Genomic DNA, 21,805 nt, shown 5'->3' with positions numbered 1-21,805 from the left:
TCTGCACTTGCTGGAATCAAACAAGGGAATGTCTAAATCAGAACAAAGACCATGCATCATAGATCAATAGGACACATGTTATTTTTAGTCCAACTCCAGCTGTACACATCTCTCACAAGCCTTGTTAGAAAACACTTAGAGGAGACAGAGCCTCAGAACTGTCAACAACTTCCTGTTAGGTTAAAAAAGGAGGGCTAATGATCATTCTCACTGCAGGGGGTAAACTCACACACACACACACACACACACACAGAGAGTGAGCTATCGCAGCCAGCCAGATGAGGCAGAGGGAGATAGGAGCTCATCCTCGGGTTTTAACCTCAAGGTTCTTTGTTTCTGCAATGGCGACAGAGTCGGCGGAAAGCTATGGGGATCTCCAGCCAACTTTGTTAGTTATGTAATGTCCTCAGACTAATCCTTGACTGAAAGCATCTCAGTCTCTTACTGCTGTAGGCTCCATGTATCCTTGTGATTCCCGATAACAAGATAAACCAACCACAATACAAAATAAACAACCCCAGCCAACAAACAGTAAGGAATCTTCACCTATGACAAGATTACCAACAGCGTACTCCTTGTACCCTGCTCTTCTCATTAGGTCTGGTTCAGCACATAGTTTTGTAAAGGATGAGCATTGAGGAAAGGAATGTTAAAATCGAGACTTGTATAGAAAACAGTCTAGAGGAGAATACTGTGCTTGATTTACATATATCCGCTTCTACTACCCAATTCAGAGGAGCACATAGCCTGAGGAAAGCCTAATAACCAATATTCCCAGGCTCTGGGTGTCAGTCAGTACGACAGAATGTCCCGGTACCGATACAGAGGTCTGCCCTTGCTACCAGCTAACAACAAACGTTCCCATAACTTTAGAGTCTCATTAGGTCATTTTACCTAACGTTTTCAGAGAAATGTTCCAGTGATGCGCAAGGACTGTTTCCAAGTGACCCTTTCATTAATGTCAAATGAAACACGGTTGCCATGTTCTCAAAATGTAAGATATTAATGTTCTAGAAACATTCCATGGGAACGTTGCAAGAACATTCCTGTGCATCTGTCGTCATGACGTCGCCTGATGGTCCCAAAGAAACGTTTTCCACCCCCCAAAAATATATTGTTTCATTACACATCACTCCTTGTTACTGTGGCAGAGCCCATCAAGGCTGTGATTGGTGAACCACTGAGCCATTCACAGCTCTTTGTTGGCAAGGTTAGGGACACACAGAATGCTTTTAACAGTGTTTTCAATTTACATATTTGACACACATGACTACAATGCACATGTTAATTTATATACAGTAATTATTAGTCAACTGTAATTATGATTTGAACTCACAACCTCTTGGTTCACAGCATTCCTATTTTTCTGCTACACCATCATGTCTGTGTCAGTTTCTGACTATTCTCTCATCATTGATTTGATTGACTTATTTCTGCAATTTTAGGGCTTTTTGTATAGTTGTCTAATGTTGGTGGGGGCATATCATTTTGAGTTAATGTTACTTCTGAATAAATAAATAAATTCTTGAGTACTTTTACCAGAGCTGAGAAAGTGCATTCCCCCTACTGCTTACACCTATCCAGTTATTTCAGATCTACACAAGTGCACGGGAAGAAGGGCTTAGGGTTTGTGTCTGGACAGGGCCTATACTGGCCTAATAAGCACATGTCTTAGGGATAACCCTTATTGGGACAGTGGTTAGGGCATTAGTCATCGGTGCTGGTGGCCTGGGTTTGAGACCTCCTCGGGGAGTCATACTTTATTTTGCTAAGAATGCGAGAGCAGTATGTTAATGTCATTATTTGGCAATCTTTACAACACCCCTAACTTACCTAATTAAAATAAGTCCCTTGTCGAAAGATGAGAATGAGTAGGATTACCCTTTCAGCACAAACGATGACCACATTTCCACTACCGCTCATAAATGATCCGTTTTCATTAATTCTACATAGCTGAGCATCTGTCCATCCGTCTTCTTGAAATGCACCTTGAAGTAAATCTCGGCTGTGTTAAAAGTACACACTCATGATCAGTGATCATAGTGCTTCAGGAGTGACATTAAAACTGGGTAAAATGATCCACCAACATTGGACAGAAAGACTTTAAATGGCTGAAAAAGTACATACATTCCGTGTGTGGCATCCTGTTCTCTTTCATGTCAACATAAAGCAGATAAAACTGCCTGAACATTTTCAGGAGAAAAAAAAGAGGAAAAAAAAGTGAGTCAAACACCCCAAAGCCATACAGCATGAAGCAGGAAGACTTGGATAAACTACAGCCGTGTGTAGAAGAAATGTAGAGTCACAGGCAGTACAGTACAACAGATACGAAAAGTGAGGTGGCACAAACTGAAGAAACAGTGTGCTACTTGGAAGCTTAACATAATCGTTTTCCCTCCCCTAAGAGTCTTCAAATGCAGGCTCTCTTTGAGGTGCTGTTTTAATGTTTTTTCCCCCTCCAGACAAAGCACTGCAGATTATCATCAGGTTCACTATAACACCACGCTCCTCTCTGAGTCAATAGCCACATTGTCTGACTGGTGACCAGAGAGATAAGACAGGAACACCACACGCACACAGATAAATGGGCTGTAATAATAATAATTGTTATTATGCAGTAAAACAACAGGCTGACTGACCCATCAAACGGAGAGAAAAAAAAACCCAGCAGTTTCATAATGGACCTGTGAAATGAGGAACTGTGTTTACCTAAGGGCAATTTTAAATTAGCAGAAGAAACCAAATCAAATGTTACTTGTCACATGCGTCGTAAACAACAGGCTAACAGTGAAATGCTTATGGCAGGGCCGTACGAAAGTAACACGGGGTGAAAGTAAGATGGCCATTTTCTCAGATAACACAGAAGCTAGAACGACGTAGTAAAGTCAGCACTTTCCTACGGTGGAGGACGAGCTCCCTGCAAAGAAACAGCCCAGTCTGACCATGTTTCGCAAAATTTGGTTTTGAGCGATGGACGTAAAAATAAAATAAAAAATGACCCGGAAGTGTTCTTCAGTTGTAAAGTTGCATTTAGTCGTTCAAGGTTCCAAACGTATGCATTTTCTTATCCTATCTAGTGACTAAATGACAGCATAGGTTTAAAGTATCATGCTAGCTAGTCTTAGGTGTTAGCCTGGGAGAAGTTACAGGAGAGACAAAAGTAAGACCATGTAAACTGATGCCCTGGAATAAAATAAGGTAAATGTTTAAGCACTGGGCACTGTATCTAGTTCATATTGCTTTTATGTTAGTGTAACGAATGTGAAACGGCTAGCTTAGTTAGCGGTGGTACGCGCTAAATTGCGTTTCAATCGGTGACATCACTTGCTCTGAGACCTTGAAGTAGTGGTTCCCCTTGCTCTGCAAGGGCCGCGGCTTTTGTGGAGCGTTGGGTAACGATGCTTCGTGGGTGACTGTTGTTGATGTGTGCAGAGGGTCCCTGGTTCGCGCCCGGGTCTAAAGTTATATACTGTTACATTCGCAAATATCAACAAAGGACCGAATGTTACAAAATTAAACATGACCTCATTAAAATGATGTCTTAATCAATCGACTTGGTGGATCAGATTCTCACAAGCTTTTATCGACAGGTTAGTGGTTAAAAATATTTTTTTGATTTGATTCAATTACGTTATGTCAAGCCATGGAAATGTGGTAAGCAAGATGAGTTTGCCGTTGGGAAGAGAATAAAGACGTTTATTCTATCAAGATTGGTAGGGCTAAGCATGAATAGTCATTACAAATGGTGGAAAACGTCCCCATTTAAAGTGAGATGAGACAATTGTTTAATATAGTGTGATCCATTTTAGTTTGATTAATGTTGTAAGGCAAAATATTGTGGTTGAGCAACATTGCGATGTTGACGCATGGTTCATTTTCATACATTTCAAACCTATAGCACTAATTATTCAAATAGACAGAAACATTCAATTATGGCTGATAGTACATGACTTGCCTAGTTAAATAAAAGTTGACAAAAAATTACATTTGTTTTAAGCAAAGAGACCTAGAAACATGAAGTTAAGGCCGCCCTAACGCAGGTACAAAGGTAAGGTTGCGGTCGTTCTGTTCTCTGGTCTATCACCATGGAATTGAAATGACATTTACTAATAACAGAGGAGTTGTTTGTCATAGAATATGGTGTCTCAAGCTCTATCGATCTCGAGAGTAATTAGGAAAAAAACTAAAAAACTCTTACTTTTGTCCTGGTTCTCCCCTACTCATTCCTAACGATGCAGAGAGAAAATCCGAGAATGAATAAGACGAGGAATGAATAGAGAATCAGTAGTGATAACTTGGCGTTATACAGTACACGGGTCAATCAGCCATAGTTAGTTAAATCTACTGTCTTTGAAAAAAAAAGGATAGTGTCATGGAGTCCACATAACACCAGGTGAGGATGACAGATTAAAGGAAAGCTGCCTGCAGGTAAGGGAGAGGACGTGCCTGGTGCCCAAATTGATGACGTATGTCGCGCAATGAAAGTCGGGTGTGGAGACGAATGGTCAATCATCCTGATGAGCCCTTCCCAGCTAGCTAGTTTATATGCTGGGCTGGCTAGCTGGCAACAACAACAGCATGGCCCTGGTTAAAACTTGGAAAAGAAAGTTGTGTTCATTTTGAAGGGCGAGGGAGAAGTAACTTGTAGTATTGGTTACCATCTGGATGTCACCGTGACATGCCAATTAGCTGAAGTAACAAGCCGGTGTTAATGACCAGTGCAACGGTGTTGGGGGGTGCTTTGCTGACGTGAGTTGCATCCCACCGGGCAATTACATGTCGCAGGCCGTATCTAACGTGGCCAATTTGTTCATTTTATTTAGAGTAGGATAGCAGCCTGCATGGGAAATATCGTGTAATATTGGTAGTAACCATCTGGATGTCACCGTGATACAGTCTACACTGCTCAATGGGGAGAGTTTGCGCTGCAAGCTGGGAACACAACACAGGGCACGGTGTCCTTCACTCCCGCTTGCCGCAGCAAGGAGAGGAAAGTAGCTAGGATAGTGTCGCCAATATCAGGCCAGAGAGACAGCTAAAGCACATTTATTGTAGGCTAGTGATTTGTACAACTAAGTCATTAACGTCTACATTTCCGTAAAATATAATAATTACTCTGATAGAAACGGAATGATTCTGAACCCTCCAAAGAAATTCAAAAAAATGTCCAACAGAAGTTTCTAGCTACAATGACACACTGGCTAGCTGGGAAGGGCTCATCAGGACGACTGACTGAACCAAATCCGTTCGTCTCCCCTCGACTATCGCTGCGCGACATATGTCATCAATTTGATATGTCATCAATTTGGGCACCAGGCGTGTCAGCTAAATTCTGGACCTGATTGTGCCACCCCTCTCTCTCATAACTAACTACAAACAAAAGTATGGCCCTTCTCTTAATTGTGTTTAACAGCTTTCAGGCAAATTTCATGTCAATAAGATTTAGTATTCTATGAGACTTTGGTTAATAACCAAGATCTGAGAAACAGATTAGGAAACAATGGAATAATCAGCACATTAAAAGAGTAGAGGAATGGAAGCTCCAGCGCCCAGTTTTACAGGGGACAAGGCTGTGAGCGCTCAGCCATGGTGGTGTGACTGCTGCCAGGGGAATCCAGAGGGAGAAACCTAAGTACGGGCCTGGGTGGGTGAGTGACTGGGTGGGTGGGGGTAGTGAAAGACAATACAATACAGTGCCTTGTCTGTGTGACCTGATATTTCTGCGATTTCAAAGGTCTCTGATTGAGTGTCTCTCTGGGGGCCTGGCATTTCAGACACCCTAGTGAAGGCAGACTGAGGGACGCAGGCCCTCTTTCATAGCCCCTGGAGAGGGTTCACAGGCTGGGTTACTCACACAGTCACAGACGCTTTAACTTTGGCTGAAAACGTCCCACTATGATACAGAGGTATAAAAAAAAAATGCTCCCAGTCCAGTATTTAATTCATGGTTAAACCTGCCACGTGAGACTGTGTGTGGACCCAAATATCCAAGACCTGACAGGTCTGGGTCCAAATTGTCTCAAACCCAGGTCCTGTTTGATGGAAATCGGGTCTTGGGTCTATGTAACTACAGTTGATAGACCCGAATGGCCCTGACCACAGATCTGCATAGCCTATAGCATATTTATTTTACGCTAATAAGGTGAATTTATTGAGTTATAGAAGGCCTAGCCAACAGATAAATACCTATTTGTAAACCAGAAGAGCAACTTGGCTGATTAACATTATTGAACATTATTTCACTCTTGTCCAATCGGGTCTGGTCTAAACCCGGACCTGTTAGGGTCGGGTCTAAGTCTGGTTGTCATCGGTTACAGGTCTGATTGTTCTCGGGTCCATTCGTGTCAGGTCCCACTTTAAAAAAAATAAAGTTCTGGTCTTTTCGGTTCTGGATCTGATTGTCCTCTGGTCTGTTTAGGTCCGGATCCAACTTCTTGGACCGGAGAAGACCTCTAATGTGGTTTCTAAAGAGAATGTTGAATCATTCCTTTAGTGTGGGACATAGTTTAAGTGGAGTGGGACTGAGATTGGGGCAGGCATTACCTGCTAACCGTGTGTCAAACTGCAGGGGCGTGTTGCAGCTTGCAGCAGCAACCAGTGAGAGAGCACATTGCTGCGTTTGTGACTCAGAGGACAGCAGCTGCAGTGCAATTCAAATGGCAGAGGGTTTTCCTGCGAGACACGAGAGAACCACTTGACAAGGGAAACACTGCCGCTAGGAACTAAAGCTGAGAGACGGTGGACGGCCCTGGGCGTGTTCTGTTGGTCCACTGTGAGGAATAGGGTTACTGTGTAATACTGTACCTCACTATACACCGTGTGAGCCAAATGTTTTGCTTCGGAAACCGTGTTTTCCCACTCCCTTGAGGACATGGGAAAACTAAACGAAGCAATAGTTTCAGGCTGCTGTATGAGACACGTTTGCGAAAGTGAAATGTGAAGAAAACAATTGTTACGCGCTGCGGCCGCTGTCAAGATGTTCCCAAACCAGCTGTGTGTTGCAGTGGTGTTACCGTGGTATGCACAGTGAGGTCCCCAGCTCATTGAGGGCTTTGATTTGGGCTCTCACGCCAAAGGCACATTCGACCACACCAACAGATGTGCCCCTGCATGTATGCTGCCCACATTAGGAAACACTTCAATGTGGCAAGCTATGACAAGACAAGGTGATACATTATTTCACAGGCCCTGCAGTCTCCCACCATTCCACCACACACACACACACACACACACACACCTCCAAATGTCCTCTCCATCGAGTCATTTTTACCTGTTGTTGGATCCAATTCGATCTCCTCTTTCTCTTTGCGCTCTCTCTCCTCTTTCCGTGCCCTTTTCCCCCCACTCTTTTTCCCTTTCCTCTCCTTCTTCCTGCCCTCCGACATGCTGTCAGTTGAAAGTGTAAATCCTCTCAGGGAAAAAAAAAATCACTGACAAAAACAGGTAGTCCTGTGAGGAGCGTGTTACACTAGACTCTAAGCTTGTCAGAGCGTCTCCCCTCCTATATAGACTTGCACCAATCACCCACAGTAGGGAAACACCTACTCACAGCAAAGCAAAGAGAGAGAGAGAGAGAGAGAGAATGAAAGAGACGACCGAAGAGGGGGAGAGAAAAGTAAGGAGACCGCGCTAAGGAGAGAAAGGGGAGGGTAGTGATAGAGACCTAAGGGGTGAGCAGGGAGGCATTTCTCATTGCTGTATAGGCAATTAACTGTTCCCTGCCTAGAACTATCCGATAAACACAGCCTCTTCTAGGCCCTCATGCTGGAGCGGAGACCTGAGAGGTCCAATCCCAAATCAACCCCTTCCACTCTCGCCCCTCTGCCCTACACTTGCGTGTTCACACGCGTAGGGGCAAACTAGACCCTACGTTAGCCACTTCGACCCTGCCAGCAACGCTGTCGGCTTCAGAGCGAAGTGGAATCACATAAGGCACCACATTATTGAGTTTGCGCAACAACAACAAAAAAATATGCAGAGGCGTGCCTAATGATATGCCACGTGCATTTGTTTATCTCTGATTTCGTCATTTGACACGTGTATAAGATGGCATGGGATTTGTTTATTTGAATGTCATGCTTGTTTTATTATTTAAAAGCGGAACATGAATTGCATCATTCAAATCACCGGTGTGTCCCGAACTTGATGGTTTTATTGATCCTCTCGCCACTGTCAGGAAGTCACCCTCGAGTTTCGTCAGGAACAAGTGACAACAGAGGGCCCTCGGAGGGAGTTGATAGGGGTCTGGGGGTGGTTTGGGATTCACAGAGACCACAGAGCAGAGGTGATGGCCCATATAGCAGGCCACCTGTAGCCTCCCAGATACCTCTAGCCTGGAGCATATCTGGTCTTTATGACTGACCCTTGCACCCCTGGAGAGGGGCCAGTTAACCCCTCCCCCATGCTGACCACCCATTGGGTCTGCCCCCCGTGCATGTTGGTGAGGGGGTCTCTACATGCTCCCCAAACTCACACAATGTGGTACTGATTTAGGTAATAAACACTGAAACCTAACAAGAGGATATGCATTGAAAGCAATGAAAACTAGAAACGTCACAATGCATGACATGTGCATATGCTCAAACACAATCATCCATTTCCTCTCCACACCTCTCCCTCTCCCCTTTTTCCTCCTCTCTCTCTCTCTCTCTCTCTCGCATTCTCTGGCCCCTTTCTGCCTCTCCTTTTCTCCTCCCTGTGTCCTCCTACCCCTGCCGTGCTAGCAAGCCCCAGCATGTCTGTGGTTGCGTCTCTCTGCCGGCGCATCGTCATCACCAACCTGAGGAGCGAGCTCTGTCTCTCTCTCTCACAATCACACACACATGCAGTCTGTCTTACACATCCAGCAACACTGCACAGCAATCATACAGTGTAAATTACTGCTGATATATTGATGTAATTAAATCCAATAGCCTGACAAACGTTTTCTGATCTCAGAAGCTTGAAGAACCACTCACACATGTCTGTCAGAGACAGACAGGTCGAGTGACAAATGAGGTGAGCCCCTCCCCTCATTAAAAAGAGCCAATCGCCCGTCCTCGGTTCATTCTCGAGCAGGCCGAACTTCCGCACACTTTTGCGAGTGAGATATCTCACTCATGAGGAGAACAGGGATTAAAAAGACAGGGATTAAATTCTCTTTCAATTATTCATTTCGATATCTCACATGAAGTACAGAGCCAACTACCGTATCGCAGCGTGCAGGCACGAATGGTGAACTGACAGTGCATGTAGCTCATTCATTCGTTTTGTAGTAAAGCGGTTTAAAAGGAGAGATATTTCATCTTCATGATTTCCAGTGGCTGAAAAGGCTCCTGTGAAATATGGGACTATAGGCTTCGGAAGTGGACGTTCAGAATATATTACAGTCCAAGATGGTGATTAGATGGACCTTAAAGAGATTCTCCGGTACCTCTGTATACTTTTTAGTCAGTAGATCTGTTATCTCACTCACGAGCCAAAAGTGGTCCTTAAATTGCATAGTACGTCACATACAGTATATGCAGATATGTGCACGGTGCCATTGCTCTCTCTCCCTCTGCTGTGTCCATTGAGCCTTTGGGCCCTCCTTGCAACCTCATAGGATAATGCTGGGTAGGCCTCTCGCCAGCTGTCACTCAATTGCGAGAGGCTGAAGCTCATTGGCTAGAACTCGAATTGCTAGGGGACTGTAATTCTTCTCATAGATTATGTATGTCTGAACTACACATGGAAACATCCAGCCCAAAGCGGGAGGCTCATAAAAATGCTTTCTTAGTCGCCAGAGAACCGAAGCATGTCTTTAAAAGTGGGAAAACCTTCCCTCAGTCAATAAGGTCCTGTAGAAAACCTCTGATAAAGAACATTGGAATGATCTGTTTTTGGTCACACCACTTCTCAAAGACACACCACTTGTTTCCATATAGTGAATGTGTAGAAGAATGTGTGCTCAGTCTCAATGACTCAGAGCGGTAGGCCTGTCACATCCAGATTTAACTTCTCATGGGCCAGGCCCACGGGGCCATGGTTCCTGGGTGAGGGTGGAAAATCTCTCTGGTCGCTTGGGTCACAGGAGATGCCAGGGCTCGTCATACAGCAGGAAAAAATTATCTCTGCTATCCGGAGCTTGCCTGGTCATCGAGGGGTTATCAAGATGAGGGATGAGCCTTCTTCCCTCACTCTGGCTAAAGTGGGGAGTAAAGCTAGCGCAAAGAACAATGGGTAGTGCGCATTTTCTTGTGATGAAAGAGATCTACGGATGCTTGGCTGTTCTTCCAGATCTGTTTCACCACTTGGGGATGGAGTCTCCATTCCTTTTAAAGGGGATTCTCCCTGGATAATAAGTCTGCTCCTACGTTTAGTACTCCCAGGACATGCGTTGCGAGTAGGGACAGTATGTGTGCCCTGCTCCACTGAATAATCCTGATGGATAGTCTGTAAGCACAGGGACCAAGTGCCACCCTGGTGGTTGATGTAAGCCACCACAGTCGTATTGTCTGTTCTGGTCAAGTCATGACAATTCCAAAGGGAGGGTAGAAAGTGTTTCAGTGAAAGAAGCACTGCCAGACATTTGAGGTCATTTTATGTGAGCAATGCAGCGTTTATTGCATTCCCCTCGTCAACGGCACTCCAGCCCGTGAGTGGCATGTCTGTTATCACCACCTTCCTCTTGCCACTACCCCTAGGGGTGCCAGAAACAAAGATTGAGGGGCTCGTTCAGTGACGGAGAGCCAAGAGACATGCAGAGGATACCTTTATCTGACAATTGTGGTGATGCCGTGTAGACATACGTTGGGCAGACACCCAGTACTGGAATTTTGGGGCAAGAGGTACTACTGAAATGGTGACCGAGCGCCCCCTGTGGAAAGGGAGAGGCACTGTCGAAACGACCCAATGAGTTAATATAAGAGTGTCGAATGGCGAGAGAGAATCCAGCATAATGCCTATATATTCTCTTTTTCCCCCCCCCCTGATTGATCTTGAACCCCAGCTTGGAGAGGGGGGGTTACAAGGGAAGCAATGTCTCTTACTGCTTGCTCCCAGGATGGGGAGCTAAGCAGGTAACTGTCTATGTAGGTGGAGACTCTCTCAGTGCCTTGATTCTCAGGGTTGTGAGGGCACAGTGTTACCCGAAGAAAGCCGTAGGGGTAGCATCCTTTCTCAGTCTAGGGGTCTCTTTTGACCGTAGCAAGGTGAGGCATAACCGGTTAGTTTAGCCAACGAAACGAGTGAACGTTAAATGTATTACACAAGAGAGTAGGCTGGCAATTCCATCGTAGACGGGAGAGCCAGTAGCAGCCGGCATCCCAGCATCGTTGGGTGCCAGAAACAAGAGTGAGGGGGTTTGAGTACCTGCCTCAGTGGCCATAGTACATTGAAATCAGGGAGTCAAGGTTGGGCCGTGGTCAAGCCACTGTTACCCTTTCTACGTCCCTAATTAGTGGAATAAGTCCTGCTAACCTAGTAGCGCCTGCTGCGAATTCGCCTTGACAGGCATGAGCTAGCTTATTTGGTGCCTCATGGCCAGTGTTGGTGTCACACCCTGGTCAAAGTATTTTGTGTTTATCTTTATTTATTTGGTCAGGCCAGGGTGTGGCATGGGTTTTTGTATGTGGTGTGTATGTATGGGGATTGTAGCTAGTGGGGTGTTCTAGCTAAGTCTATGGCTGTCTGAAGTGGTTCTCAATCAGAGGCAGGTGTTTATCGTTGTCTCTGATTGGGAACCATATTTAGGCAGCCATATTCTTTGAGTTTGTCGTGGGTGATTGTCCTTAGTGTCCTGATGTCATTGTTCTGTGTTAGGTTACACAAGTATAGGCTGTTTCGGTTTTCGTTAAGTTTATTGTTTTGGTAGTGTTTGTGTTTAGTGTGTTACTTCGTTAAACATGGATTGCAATAGACACGCCGCATTTTGGTCCGACTCTCCTTCTCATCAAGAAAACCGTTACAGTTGGGGGTAATGCGCTTTGCAGAAACAAGTAAAAAACAGTTTGTGTTACTCCAATTGGAACAGTATTACAGTTACTGATCAAAGAAATTAGTTGTTACGTTTGCTATCATTCCCTCCCTATTACGGTTATAGATCAAAATTAATATCTGTGATGATTATTCCCTCTGTTGAAGCAATGTAAAAAAAATATATATATTTATATATTTTTAAATCCCCGCCCCAGATTCTAATTGTTTCCGTCTGTCACGTTCTGACCTTAGTTCCTTTGTTTTGTCTTTGTTTTAGTTGGTCAGGGTGTGAGTTAGGTGGGCAGTCTGTGTGTTTTTCTATGTTGGGGTTTTGAGTTTGGCTTAGTATGGTTCTCAATCAATCGTTGATCCTGATTGAGAATCATACTTAGGTAGCCTGGGTTTCACTTTTTGGTTGTGGGTGTTTGTTTCCGTGTGAGTGTTTGTTGCGACACGATACTGTTTCGGTTTCGTTCGTTTCACGTTTATTGCAGTGTTCAGTTTATGTCTTTAAAATAAACGTTACGGACACTTACCACGCTGCGCATTGGTCTTCCGATTCTTCTCGCTACTCCTCCTCAGAAGAGGAGGAAGAATGCCGTTACACCGTCCTCTCACCAAGTTCCTGTTTACACACGCACACACTACAACTAACTGCTTTAGTGAGGGAGATGAAACATGTGCTTTTTCAGTGTGCAAGTACTCCCAATACTTTGATTTGGTAGGACCAGTGTTGGGAAAAGCTACTCTGAAAATATAGTTTACCAAGATACCATTTATTTTACAATGGAAGAAGTTCAGCTACACTAAAGCGTCCTTTTAAAAACTATAGTTCACTGAACTAAAGTTACTTTGAAAAAATTGTTCACTGCATCCAAACTAATTAGTGAAAAATAACCGTATGGCGGTCTGAACTGTCATATACTTCAAATTGCACAAACAGATCACTTTGGGGTCAAATGTTAACAGAATGTGTATTTTAGCCTATTCAACACAACAGCTAGGTTTCAAGTGAGAATTATAGACACGTTTGAAGCCAAAAAAGAAAGGAAATTAGTGCACCCATATTTTATTAGATTTTTGCAAAACAAAGTAGTGTGTAGTTCCAGTAGTTAGATGGACTGCAACATGGCAAAAAGTCATGAACTACTGAAAACCTTACTTAAATATGAATCTAGTTCAACTACTACCAAGCTACTGCAGAATGTACTTAAATTACTAGTTGAATTACATGTAGTTCATTACTCCACAACACTGGGTAATAGCCTAGCTAGTAAGCACAATGTTAGCCGGAGGAAGCTAGCACTTTGTTAGTTTTGCAATAAGCAGTGAAGCTAGGGCAGTTGGTCTAGTCAATGTGTTATGGCGGGGCGTGGGCTGAGTTAACGAGAGAGAGCGCTAATAATTCTACCCTTTCCGGTGGTGAGCTACCCAGGTTCCCTAAGCCATGCCGCTAAGCTAGCCAAGTTTCAGTATCAAGCCGTGTGACGCTAGCTACCACAGGAGACAAAGGGAAGAAAAAACAGGAAAAAAACTAACTTACCCGAAGCAAAAACTATCCTTTCGATAGTCACCCATCACAGAAGATGAGAGCTGAAAAACCTGCGAATAACCGAACAGGAAAACAGATCAAGTCGTGCTGAGGAGAGCTTAGGTTATTTATAATAATAACCCTCCCTGAACACTTGAAAAACAACTAGTGACCCTCTATATCCAAAACCATAATTAAAACAAGTGGATAGCAGAGAACATGTCTACCATTTACCCTTACTTCTTGGATAGACCAGAGCCTTAGATATGCAGTTTTAGAAACTGTTCTTCGTCCTGTCATTACATACCAAAACGGGAGTTTTTTTTATATAGCACACAGAGCTGCAGGCCAGAAGGTTGTGGGTTCACAGACCACAATGGACAAGGGTAGGGTTGGAAAGATCTCCTTCATAGTAAAAGCATGAATCTAGCATGGTATTTGCAGGTCCGATGAAAAAATATCCTGTTATAAACATTTCATGCAATTCTATGTAATTTGACATATTTTGTGGAATCTTTTTTTAATACCACACAAATGACCAGAATTACATGCTAAGCATGGACAGAGAGATAGGCCTATGTGTTCATCTTATCATATTTATACAATACCAAATCAGTGTGTCTTGTTTGCAATGAAACTGCCCCTGTTTGCAAATAACAAAATCTGAGGCGTCATTAGGAATCTGAACATGGTACTTTCAAAAGTTAGGCCTACTTTTCCACCCCAGACAGTGAGCGTTTAAGCAACAACAACAAAATCTTCTAATGTACAGAAAGTTAATAGCTTAAATCAATTGGTAGTGACAGAATTAGATTACGTCCCTAGCAAAGTCAGCCTTTGAATGTCACAGAAACAAAACAATGGTATCCCATTATGCGTCGGAGCCACGTCTTTCCTGGGTATTTTACAGCTTGTTTCTAGCATAAAGCATCGTGGACCAAAGCGCTGTTATAGATCGATTTATATTATGGGATCCATTATATTTATCTCCAACATCTTAAGCTAACAAGGGGTAGGCCTGTGCTTTTTTGACATTTTCTTTAAGAAGAGGTAGGTCTATGGCAGACCCTCTCATAACCCCTCAATTGGAGTCTTGGTTTTTAACTTAACCGACCTTCATTGGCCTGGAGGAAGGTTATTTTAAAAGAGTTAATGGCGGATTGTTGAATTTTACAGACAAATTTGCCTACTTTCAGCACCATGAGCTGTTCATTTCCGATTGATTTCAAGTTTCAGCACCACAATGTAAATGACTCAAATCTGGCTTATTGTGAGGTCGCTAACTCTGATAAATACATAATGGGCATGGAAACATATTGTTTTGAATAAAAATCTATGATAGTAGTAGCAAGCTGTCAAAGCAGAGCAGACCGGGCTCAGGGTTGGAATATCGATTGTGGTGTGTAATGCAGCCTAGTTGTATTTACACCATCCCAGCTATCTTAGAAACATAACTTTGCTCTGGGCTTTTCCGAGCATACACTTCATAGCCTATAGCGTGTAGATCATTTGATTGACACCACACTAAATAGCCTATAGGTGCAATTGATATTGCGTGCCCAGCGGAGAATCAGAGGTGACGGGCGGCATCGTGGACACATCGACATATAGCCTGATAAGCAACTCATTTTAAAAAACGATTGAAATGTCATCAATTACAAATTACGTGACCCTCCCCTGGACTAGATAAAAAAAAATACTAAACTCTCCCCTTGACTGAAATTTAAAAAGCATGACCCTCCCCCATTTTCCTCCAGGTAACCATTCTGTAAATTTCGATCTGTCCCTTAGAGTAGTACTTTTTGTGAAGAACATAGGTGAGAATGATCCGATGGTGGGTGAGTGGCTCCTTATAATGAGGGGAGGGGATCACCTCATTCGCCACTGGTCCTGTCTGTCTCCGATAGACGTGTGATTGGTTCTTCAAGCTTCTAACTAACGCAAGCTATCGAAACAAATAATCGAAAGAGAACCACCCATTACTAAGCAAGGTTTTACATTGATGAGATTAGAAGGAGATTCTCGAGAGACATCGAAAAAAATTCAGAGAATAGTATAATGAAAACTCGCAAACTTGTCATGTCTTGAACGCTACCTCTGGAGGTTGCTCAAGACACTCGCCCAGCAGTTGCCCCCGTTCCAATTGCAGTAAAATCCGCTTACTTTGAAATTGATGCTGTAGCTTTATGGGAATCTCAGAAGACAAGCAATCACCTGGCCATTGAATTAGAAACTTTTTCAGTCGCATTTAGCTTTTTGTCATGTAATGATTTGCCTGATATTGCACATGCTTGTGAATTGTTGCATTAATCAAGAGTGTTATATGGTAGATGCATAGTTCGCATGCTTGGCCTACTAGGCTACTGGGCTACTGGGCTTCTGGCTACTGGGCTACCGTGACATTTACGGTACATTTGAGCTGGGAAACCACCTTTATCTTCATACCGTCCCTGGGAGGGGTGCGTGACTTGAAGGGGTGCGTCACCTGAGTGGGTTGAGTCACTGATGTGATCTTCCTGTCTGGGTTGCCCCCCCCCCCCCCCCTGGGTTGTGCCGTGGCGGAGATCTTTGTGGGCTATACTCCGGGGGTGTCCTCGGATGTGGCCACAGTGTCTCCTGACCCCTCCTGTCTCAGCCTCCAGTATTTATGGTGCAGTAGTTTATGTGTCGGGGGGCTAGGGTCAGTTTGTTATATCTGGAGTACTTATCCTGTCCTATTCGGTGTCCTGTGTGAATTTAAGTGTGCTCTCTCTAATTCTCTCTTTTTTCTCTCTCTCGGAGGACCTGAGCCCTAGGACCATGTCTCAGGACTACCTGACATGATGACTCCTTGCTGTCCCCAGTCCACCTGGCCGTGCTGCTGCTCCAGTTTCAACTGTTCTGCCTTATTATTATTGGACCATGCTGGTCATTTATGAACATTTGAACATCTTGGCCATGTTCTGTTATAATCTCCACCCGGCACAGCCAGAAGAGGACTGGCCACCCCACATAGCCTGGTTCCTCTCTAGGTTTCTTCCTAGGTTTTGGCCTTTCTAGGGAGTTTTTCCTAGCCACCGTGCTTCTACACCTGCATTGCTTGCTGTTTGGGGTTTTAGGCTGGGTTTCTGTACAGCACTTTGAGATATCAGCTGATGTACGAAGGGCTATATAAATAAATGGGATTTGATTTGATTTGATCTGACTTTACAATCAATAAATGACTCTGGTCTGTGGAAGTATTGTACATTGACAACGTTAGGGCTACTTTGTAACCAACAGACTAGAACATCCAATGAAACTGGCCTAAGTTAAACTCAGCATGACTCATCTTTTGGTTTGGCATCAGGCCCCTCACGGGGGGGGGGGGGGGGGGGGGGGGGGCGTTCGTCATGTCCCAACAAGTCAGCCCGCTCACCGCAAATCTCAACTCAGAGGGAACTTCAAACGCCAAATAGAGCCCAGGTGCCCAATGCCAACTTGGTCCAGTCCCTCTCTCTCTCTCTCTTTACCCCATACTTAACATCGCTCCCTTTGTTTACATCTCCCTCTTCTCCTCCTCTCTTACAGTTTCTACATGGTGATCTAATCTGTCAGCGGGGATGACAGAGCAAGCAGGACTTGAAGGGCTTCGGTGTGTCACGAATCAACCCCTTCCCTCTTCCTCCTCACCCCCCCCCCCCCCCCCCTCATCCCCCCTCCCCCTTCCTCCCCCTCTGTTGAGCAAGATGAGACTCGTTACCGTGCCTCTGCTGTCCTCTCTGGCACTAGTGTCTGTGTGTATGTGTATCTGTGTGTGTGCGTCACAGAGTGTCAGTGTATAATGTAACAATACTAATGTAACAGTAATGCAGGTACATTAGAAGGAAGTACCTGATAGTAAAATGACTCAGGCAAGAGGGTGGGTTTAATTAAACCATCTCAGTGTTGTAAGTGCAGTGTGTTCTTTGAGAAGGACATGTCTCAGCCATCTTTACAAAAATAGAAGGAAAACAAATATGCTACGGGACTAAAAATGTCACTGTTTTCCTCCCCACTGTGTTTCTGCCATGACATGAAAATCCTGTGTTGTGAAATTGAAGGAGAGGAAGAATAACATGTGTGTACATTGATGAGCTCTCTGCACATGGCCCCCAACCTTTTCCTCTCTGCTCCCCATGAACTCTTGTTTTCAGGCAGGGCCACCACCAAGCAAATGGATGGAAGATTAAATAAGGGATAAGAGCAGTCCATCCTGCCTAAAATGGCTGCACTTATCCATGTGTGTGGGCATGTGCCTGGGAGTGTGTACTAGCCTGGGGATGTTGTGGGTGTACCAACCTCACTTTGAGGGCGCCTACTCTTCATCCTGTTTACAAACAAGAAAACGCGGCTATCTTTGACAGTGGAGGCTGGTGGGAGGAGCTATAGGAGGACGGCTCATTGTAATGGCTGGAATGGCACAAAAGGGAACGGAGTCAAAGATGTGGTTTCCATATGTTTGATGTGTTTAATACAGTTCCATTGATTCCATTCCAGCCAATACCATGAACCCATCCTGCTATAGCTCCTCCCACATGCCACCACTGATGTATGATCACATTCACACGCGCACACACACAGCTGCAGACTACTATGGAGAGACCTGCAGTATTAAATCTTTATCTGAGACTCTACAGACACAGATACAAACACAGGAGGCAGATGGTCCAAGATGTTTAATAACAATCCAAAAAGGAGTAGGCAAGAGAATGGTCGTGGACAGGCAAAAGGTCAAAACCAGATCAGAGTTCCAGAGGTACCGAATGGAAGGCAGGCTCGAGGTCAGGGCAGGCAGAATGGTCAGGCAGGCGGGAATGGAGTCCAGAAAAACTTCAAAATCGGGAGGACTAGTAAAGGAGAATAGAAAAGCAAGCGCATGGGACACCATGCTGGTTGACTTGAACATACAAAGACAAACTGGCACAGAGAGACAGGAAAAATACACTAGAGAAAATAAGCGACACCTGGAGGGGGTGGATACAATCACAAGGACAGGTGAAACAGATCAGGGCGGGACAAATCAGTTAATGTCAGTCCAGCTCACAAAGACAGAGACCCAGTCACTGACTGATCCTGGCTCTACTAAGTAGAAAGTAAAGAAAGACAGATACTATACGCAGCTAAATTTCTCTGTCTTGCACACACACACTAGCCTTTTGGGAACCTAAGTGAGATTTTGATCCATTAAGTCTGGCTTGCAGTCGGCCTTCCAATTCATCCCAAAAGTGTTTGATGGGGTTGAGGTCAGGGCTCTGTGCAGGCCAGTCAACTTCTTCCACACCGATCTCAGCAAACCATTTCTGTATGGATCACGCTTTGTGCACGGGGGCATTGTCATGATGAAACAGGAAAGGGCCTTCCCAAAACTGTTGCCACAATGTTGGAAGCACAGAATCCTCTATAATGTCATTATATGCTGTAGCGTTGATTTCTCTTCACTGGGGCTTAGCCTGAACCGTGAAAAACAACCCCAGACCATTATTCCTCCTCCACCAAACTTTACAGTTGGCACTATGCATTCGGGCAGGTAGCGTTCTCCTGGCATCCGCCAAACTCAGATTTGTCCGTCAGACTGCCAGATGGTGAAGCGTGATTCATCACTCCAGAGAACACGTTTCCACTGCTCCAGAGTCTAATGGCGGCAAGCTTTACACTACTCCAGCCGACGCTTGGCATTGCGCTTGGTGATCTTAGGCTTGTGTGCCGCTGCTCTGTCATGGAAACCATTTCATGAAGCTCTCGACGAACAGTTCTTGTGCTGACGTTGCTTCCAGAGGCAGTTTAGAACTGGGGAGTGAGTGTTGCAACCAAAGACAGACGATTATTACGCACTATACGATTCAGCACTCGGCGGTCACGTTCTGTGTGGCTTACCACTACTTGGTTTGGGTCCCCGTTTTGACTTGGTGGGAGATCTGTCGACGTGCCCTTGGGCACCCTGGTTGCTCCTGTGGGTTGCTCTGGATGGGAGTCTGTTAGATTGTAATGTAATTTAAATGTTGAGCCGTTGTTTCTCCTGGACGTTTCCACTTCACAATAACAGCATTTACAGTTGACCAGAGCAGCTCATGACTTAAGTTCAGAGCAGGGTACTGGGTGGAGGCTGGGTAGTAATGCCTATTTAACAGTCTGATGACCATGAGATAGAAGCTGTTTTTCAGTCTCTCGATCCCAGCTTTGATGCACCTGTTTTGACCTTTCCTTCTGGATGATGGCTCGGGTGGCTGAGGTCCTTGATGATCTTCTTGGCCTTCCTGTGACACCAGGCACTGTAGATGTCCTGGAGGGCAGGCAGTGTGCCTCCGTTGATGCGTTGTGCAGTTGCCGTACCAGCCCGACAGGATGCTCTCACAAACTTTTACAGATGCACAATTGAGAGTCTTGGGGGCCAAGCCAAATTTCTTCAGCCTCCTGAGGTTGAAGAGGCGCTGTTATGCCTGTGTGGGTGGACCATTTCAGATTGTCAGTGATGTGTATGCTGAATAACTTTAAGCTATTCAATTTCTCCACTTCGGCCGTGTCGATGTGAATGGGGGCATGCTCCCTCTGCTGTCTTCTGAAGTCCACGATCAGCTCCTTTATTTTGTTGACGTTGAGGGAGAGGTTATTTTCCTGGCACCACTCTGCCAGGGCCCTCACCTCTCTGTAGGCTGTCTCGTCATTGTTGGTAATCAGGCCTACCACTTTTATGTCGTCTGAAAAGTTGATGATCGAGTTGGAGGCTGTACTCCCTGTCCATGCAGTCATAGGTGAACAGGGAGTACAGGAGGGAGCTTAGCACGTACCCTTGTTGGGCCCCTGTTTTGAGGACAAGTGTAGTGGAGGTGTTGTTGCCTACCGTTTAACACCTGGTGGCAGCCTGTCAGGAAGTCCAGGACCCAGTTGCACAGGGCGGGGCTCAGACCCAGGGCCCCAAGCTTCATGATGAGCTTGGAGGGTACCATGGTGTTGAAGGCTGAGCTGTAGTCAATGAACAGCATTCTTACATAGGTATTCCTCTTGTCCAGTGCGATGGCGATTGGATCATCCGTGGATATATTGGGGCTATATGCAAATTGCAGTGGGTCTAGGGTATCAGGTAAGGTGAAGGTGATATGATCCTTAACTAGCCTCTCCAATTACTTCATGATGACAGAAGTTATTGATACGGGGTAATAGTCATTTAGTTAATTTACCTTTGCTTTCTTGGGTACAGGAACAAGGGTGGACATGCAGACTGGGATAGGGAGAGATTGAATGTCCATAACATTCTGATTGGTCAGACCAGCATTAGCACGAGTACTCCCTGTTTGAGTTTCTGCCTATAGGAAGGGAGGAGCAGAATGGAGTCGTGATCTGATTTGCCAAAGTGAGTAACAATGGTCAAGGGTTTTTGAAGTGCCACTACTACAGCCAATGTGTTGACAGAACTTCGGTAGTGTTTTTTCCCCCTTTTTTCAAGTCCCCAGCTACAATAAATGCAGCCTCAGTTTCCAGTTTGCACAAAGCCCAGTGTAGTTCCTTGAGAGACGTCATGGTATCGGCTTGAGGGGGACTATACACGGTTGTGACTGACCAAAGAGAATTCTCTCGGGATGTAATGCGGTCGATATTTGATTGTGAAGTATTCTAGGTCGGGTGAACAAAATAACTTGAGTTCCTGTACGTTACCGCAATGAGTCGTTAATCATGTAAACTGAGGCTGCATTTATACCTCCGCCTTTCTTCTTCCCGCAGGGTTCTTTATTCCTATCTGCGCGATGTACTGAGAACCAAGCTGCGTGTATGGACGGGGACAGTATATCTGTAGAGAGATATGATTCCGTGTAACAGAATGTTACAGTCCCTGATGTTTCTCTGGAAGGAGATCCTCGCCCTGAGCTTGTCTACTTTATTGTCCAGGGACTGAACATAAGTGAGTAATATACTCGGAAGCGGTAGATGGTGTGCACGCATGCCTCCCGAGTCAGACAAAAAGTCAACTCCAAATAGCTCTCCTCTCCTGGTGACGTCTTAGATAAGTTCAATCACCTTGGTGGGGTACGAACAAAAGATCCAATTCAGGAAAGTTGTATTTCTTGTCGAAATGCTGGTGAGTTACCGCCGCCGTGAAATCTGAAAGTTATTTCTGGCTGTATGTAATGATGCAAAAAACATTCTGAGCTGATAACGTGAGAAATAACACACACACATACACACACAAAAATACGGCAAAGTTGCTTAGGAGCCAGAAACAGAGTGGCCGTGTATATAGGCGTCATCTTACTAATCTAAAGATTGTTAGCTGACATGGCTAATTGAGTGACTGTCAGTGACTGACATAAGAGAAACATTGCCGATGCACAACCAAGTTTGGGG

At 44.8% G+C, this 21,805-nt stretch overlaps 1 protein-coding gene across 3 annotated transcripts in view; it reads right to left on the bottom strand.

The window, feature by feature from the left end:
- Positions 1 to 21,805, bottom strand: part of LOC110534120 (pro-neuregulin-2, membrane-bound isoform) — a 115,332-nt gene that overhangs the window by 56,092 nt on the left and 37,435 nt on the right. Inside the window, exon 1 of one of the 3 annotated variants that reach the window (XM_021618800.2) lies at positions 7,271 to 7,573. The exons of the other annotated variants lie outside the window; for them this stretch is intronic. Coding sequence (XP_021474475.2) covers positions 7,271 to 7,385 — 115 coding nt within the window. The 5' untranslated portion in view covers positions 7,386 to 7,573. Of the gene's footprint in view, positions 1 to 7,270; positions 7,574 to 21,805 lie in introns of those variants that run through there. 3 annotated transcript variants of the gene reach the window in all.

Source organism: Oncorhynchus mykiss, chromosome 10, assembly GCF_013265735.2.
Source record: "Oncorhynchus mykiss isolate Arlee chromosome 10, USDA_OmykA_1.1, whole genome shotgun sequence".
Lineage (NCBI taxonomy): Eukaryota > Metazoa > Chordata > Actinopteri > Salmoniformes > Salmonidae > Oncorhynchus > Oncorhynchus mykiss.
The sequence above is the reverse complement of the archived record's forward strand: the minus strand, read 5'-3'. Positions and strand labels throughout refer to the sequence as shown.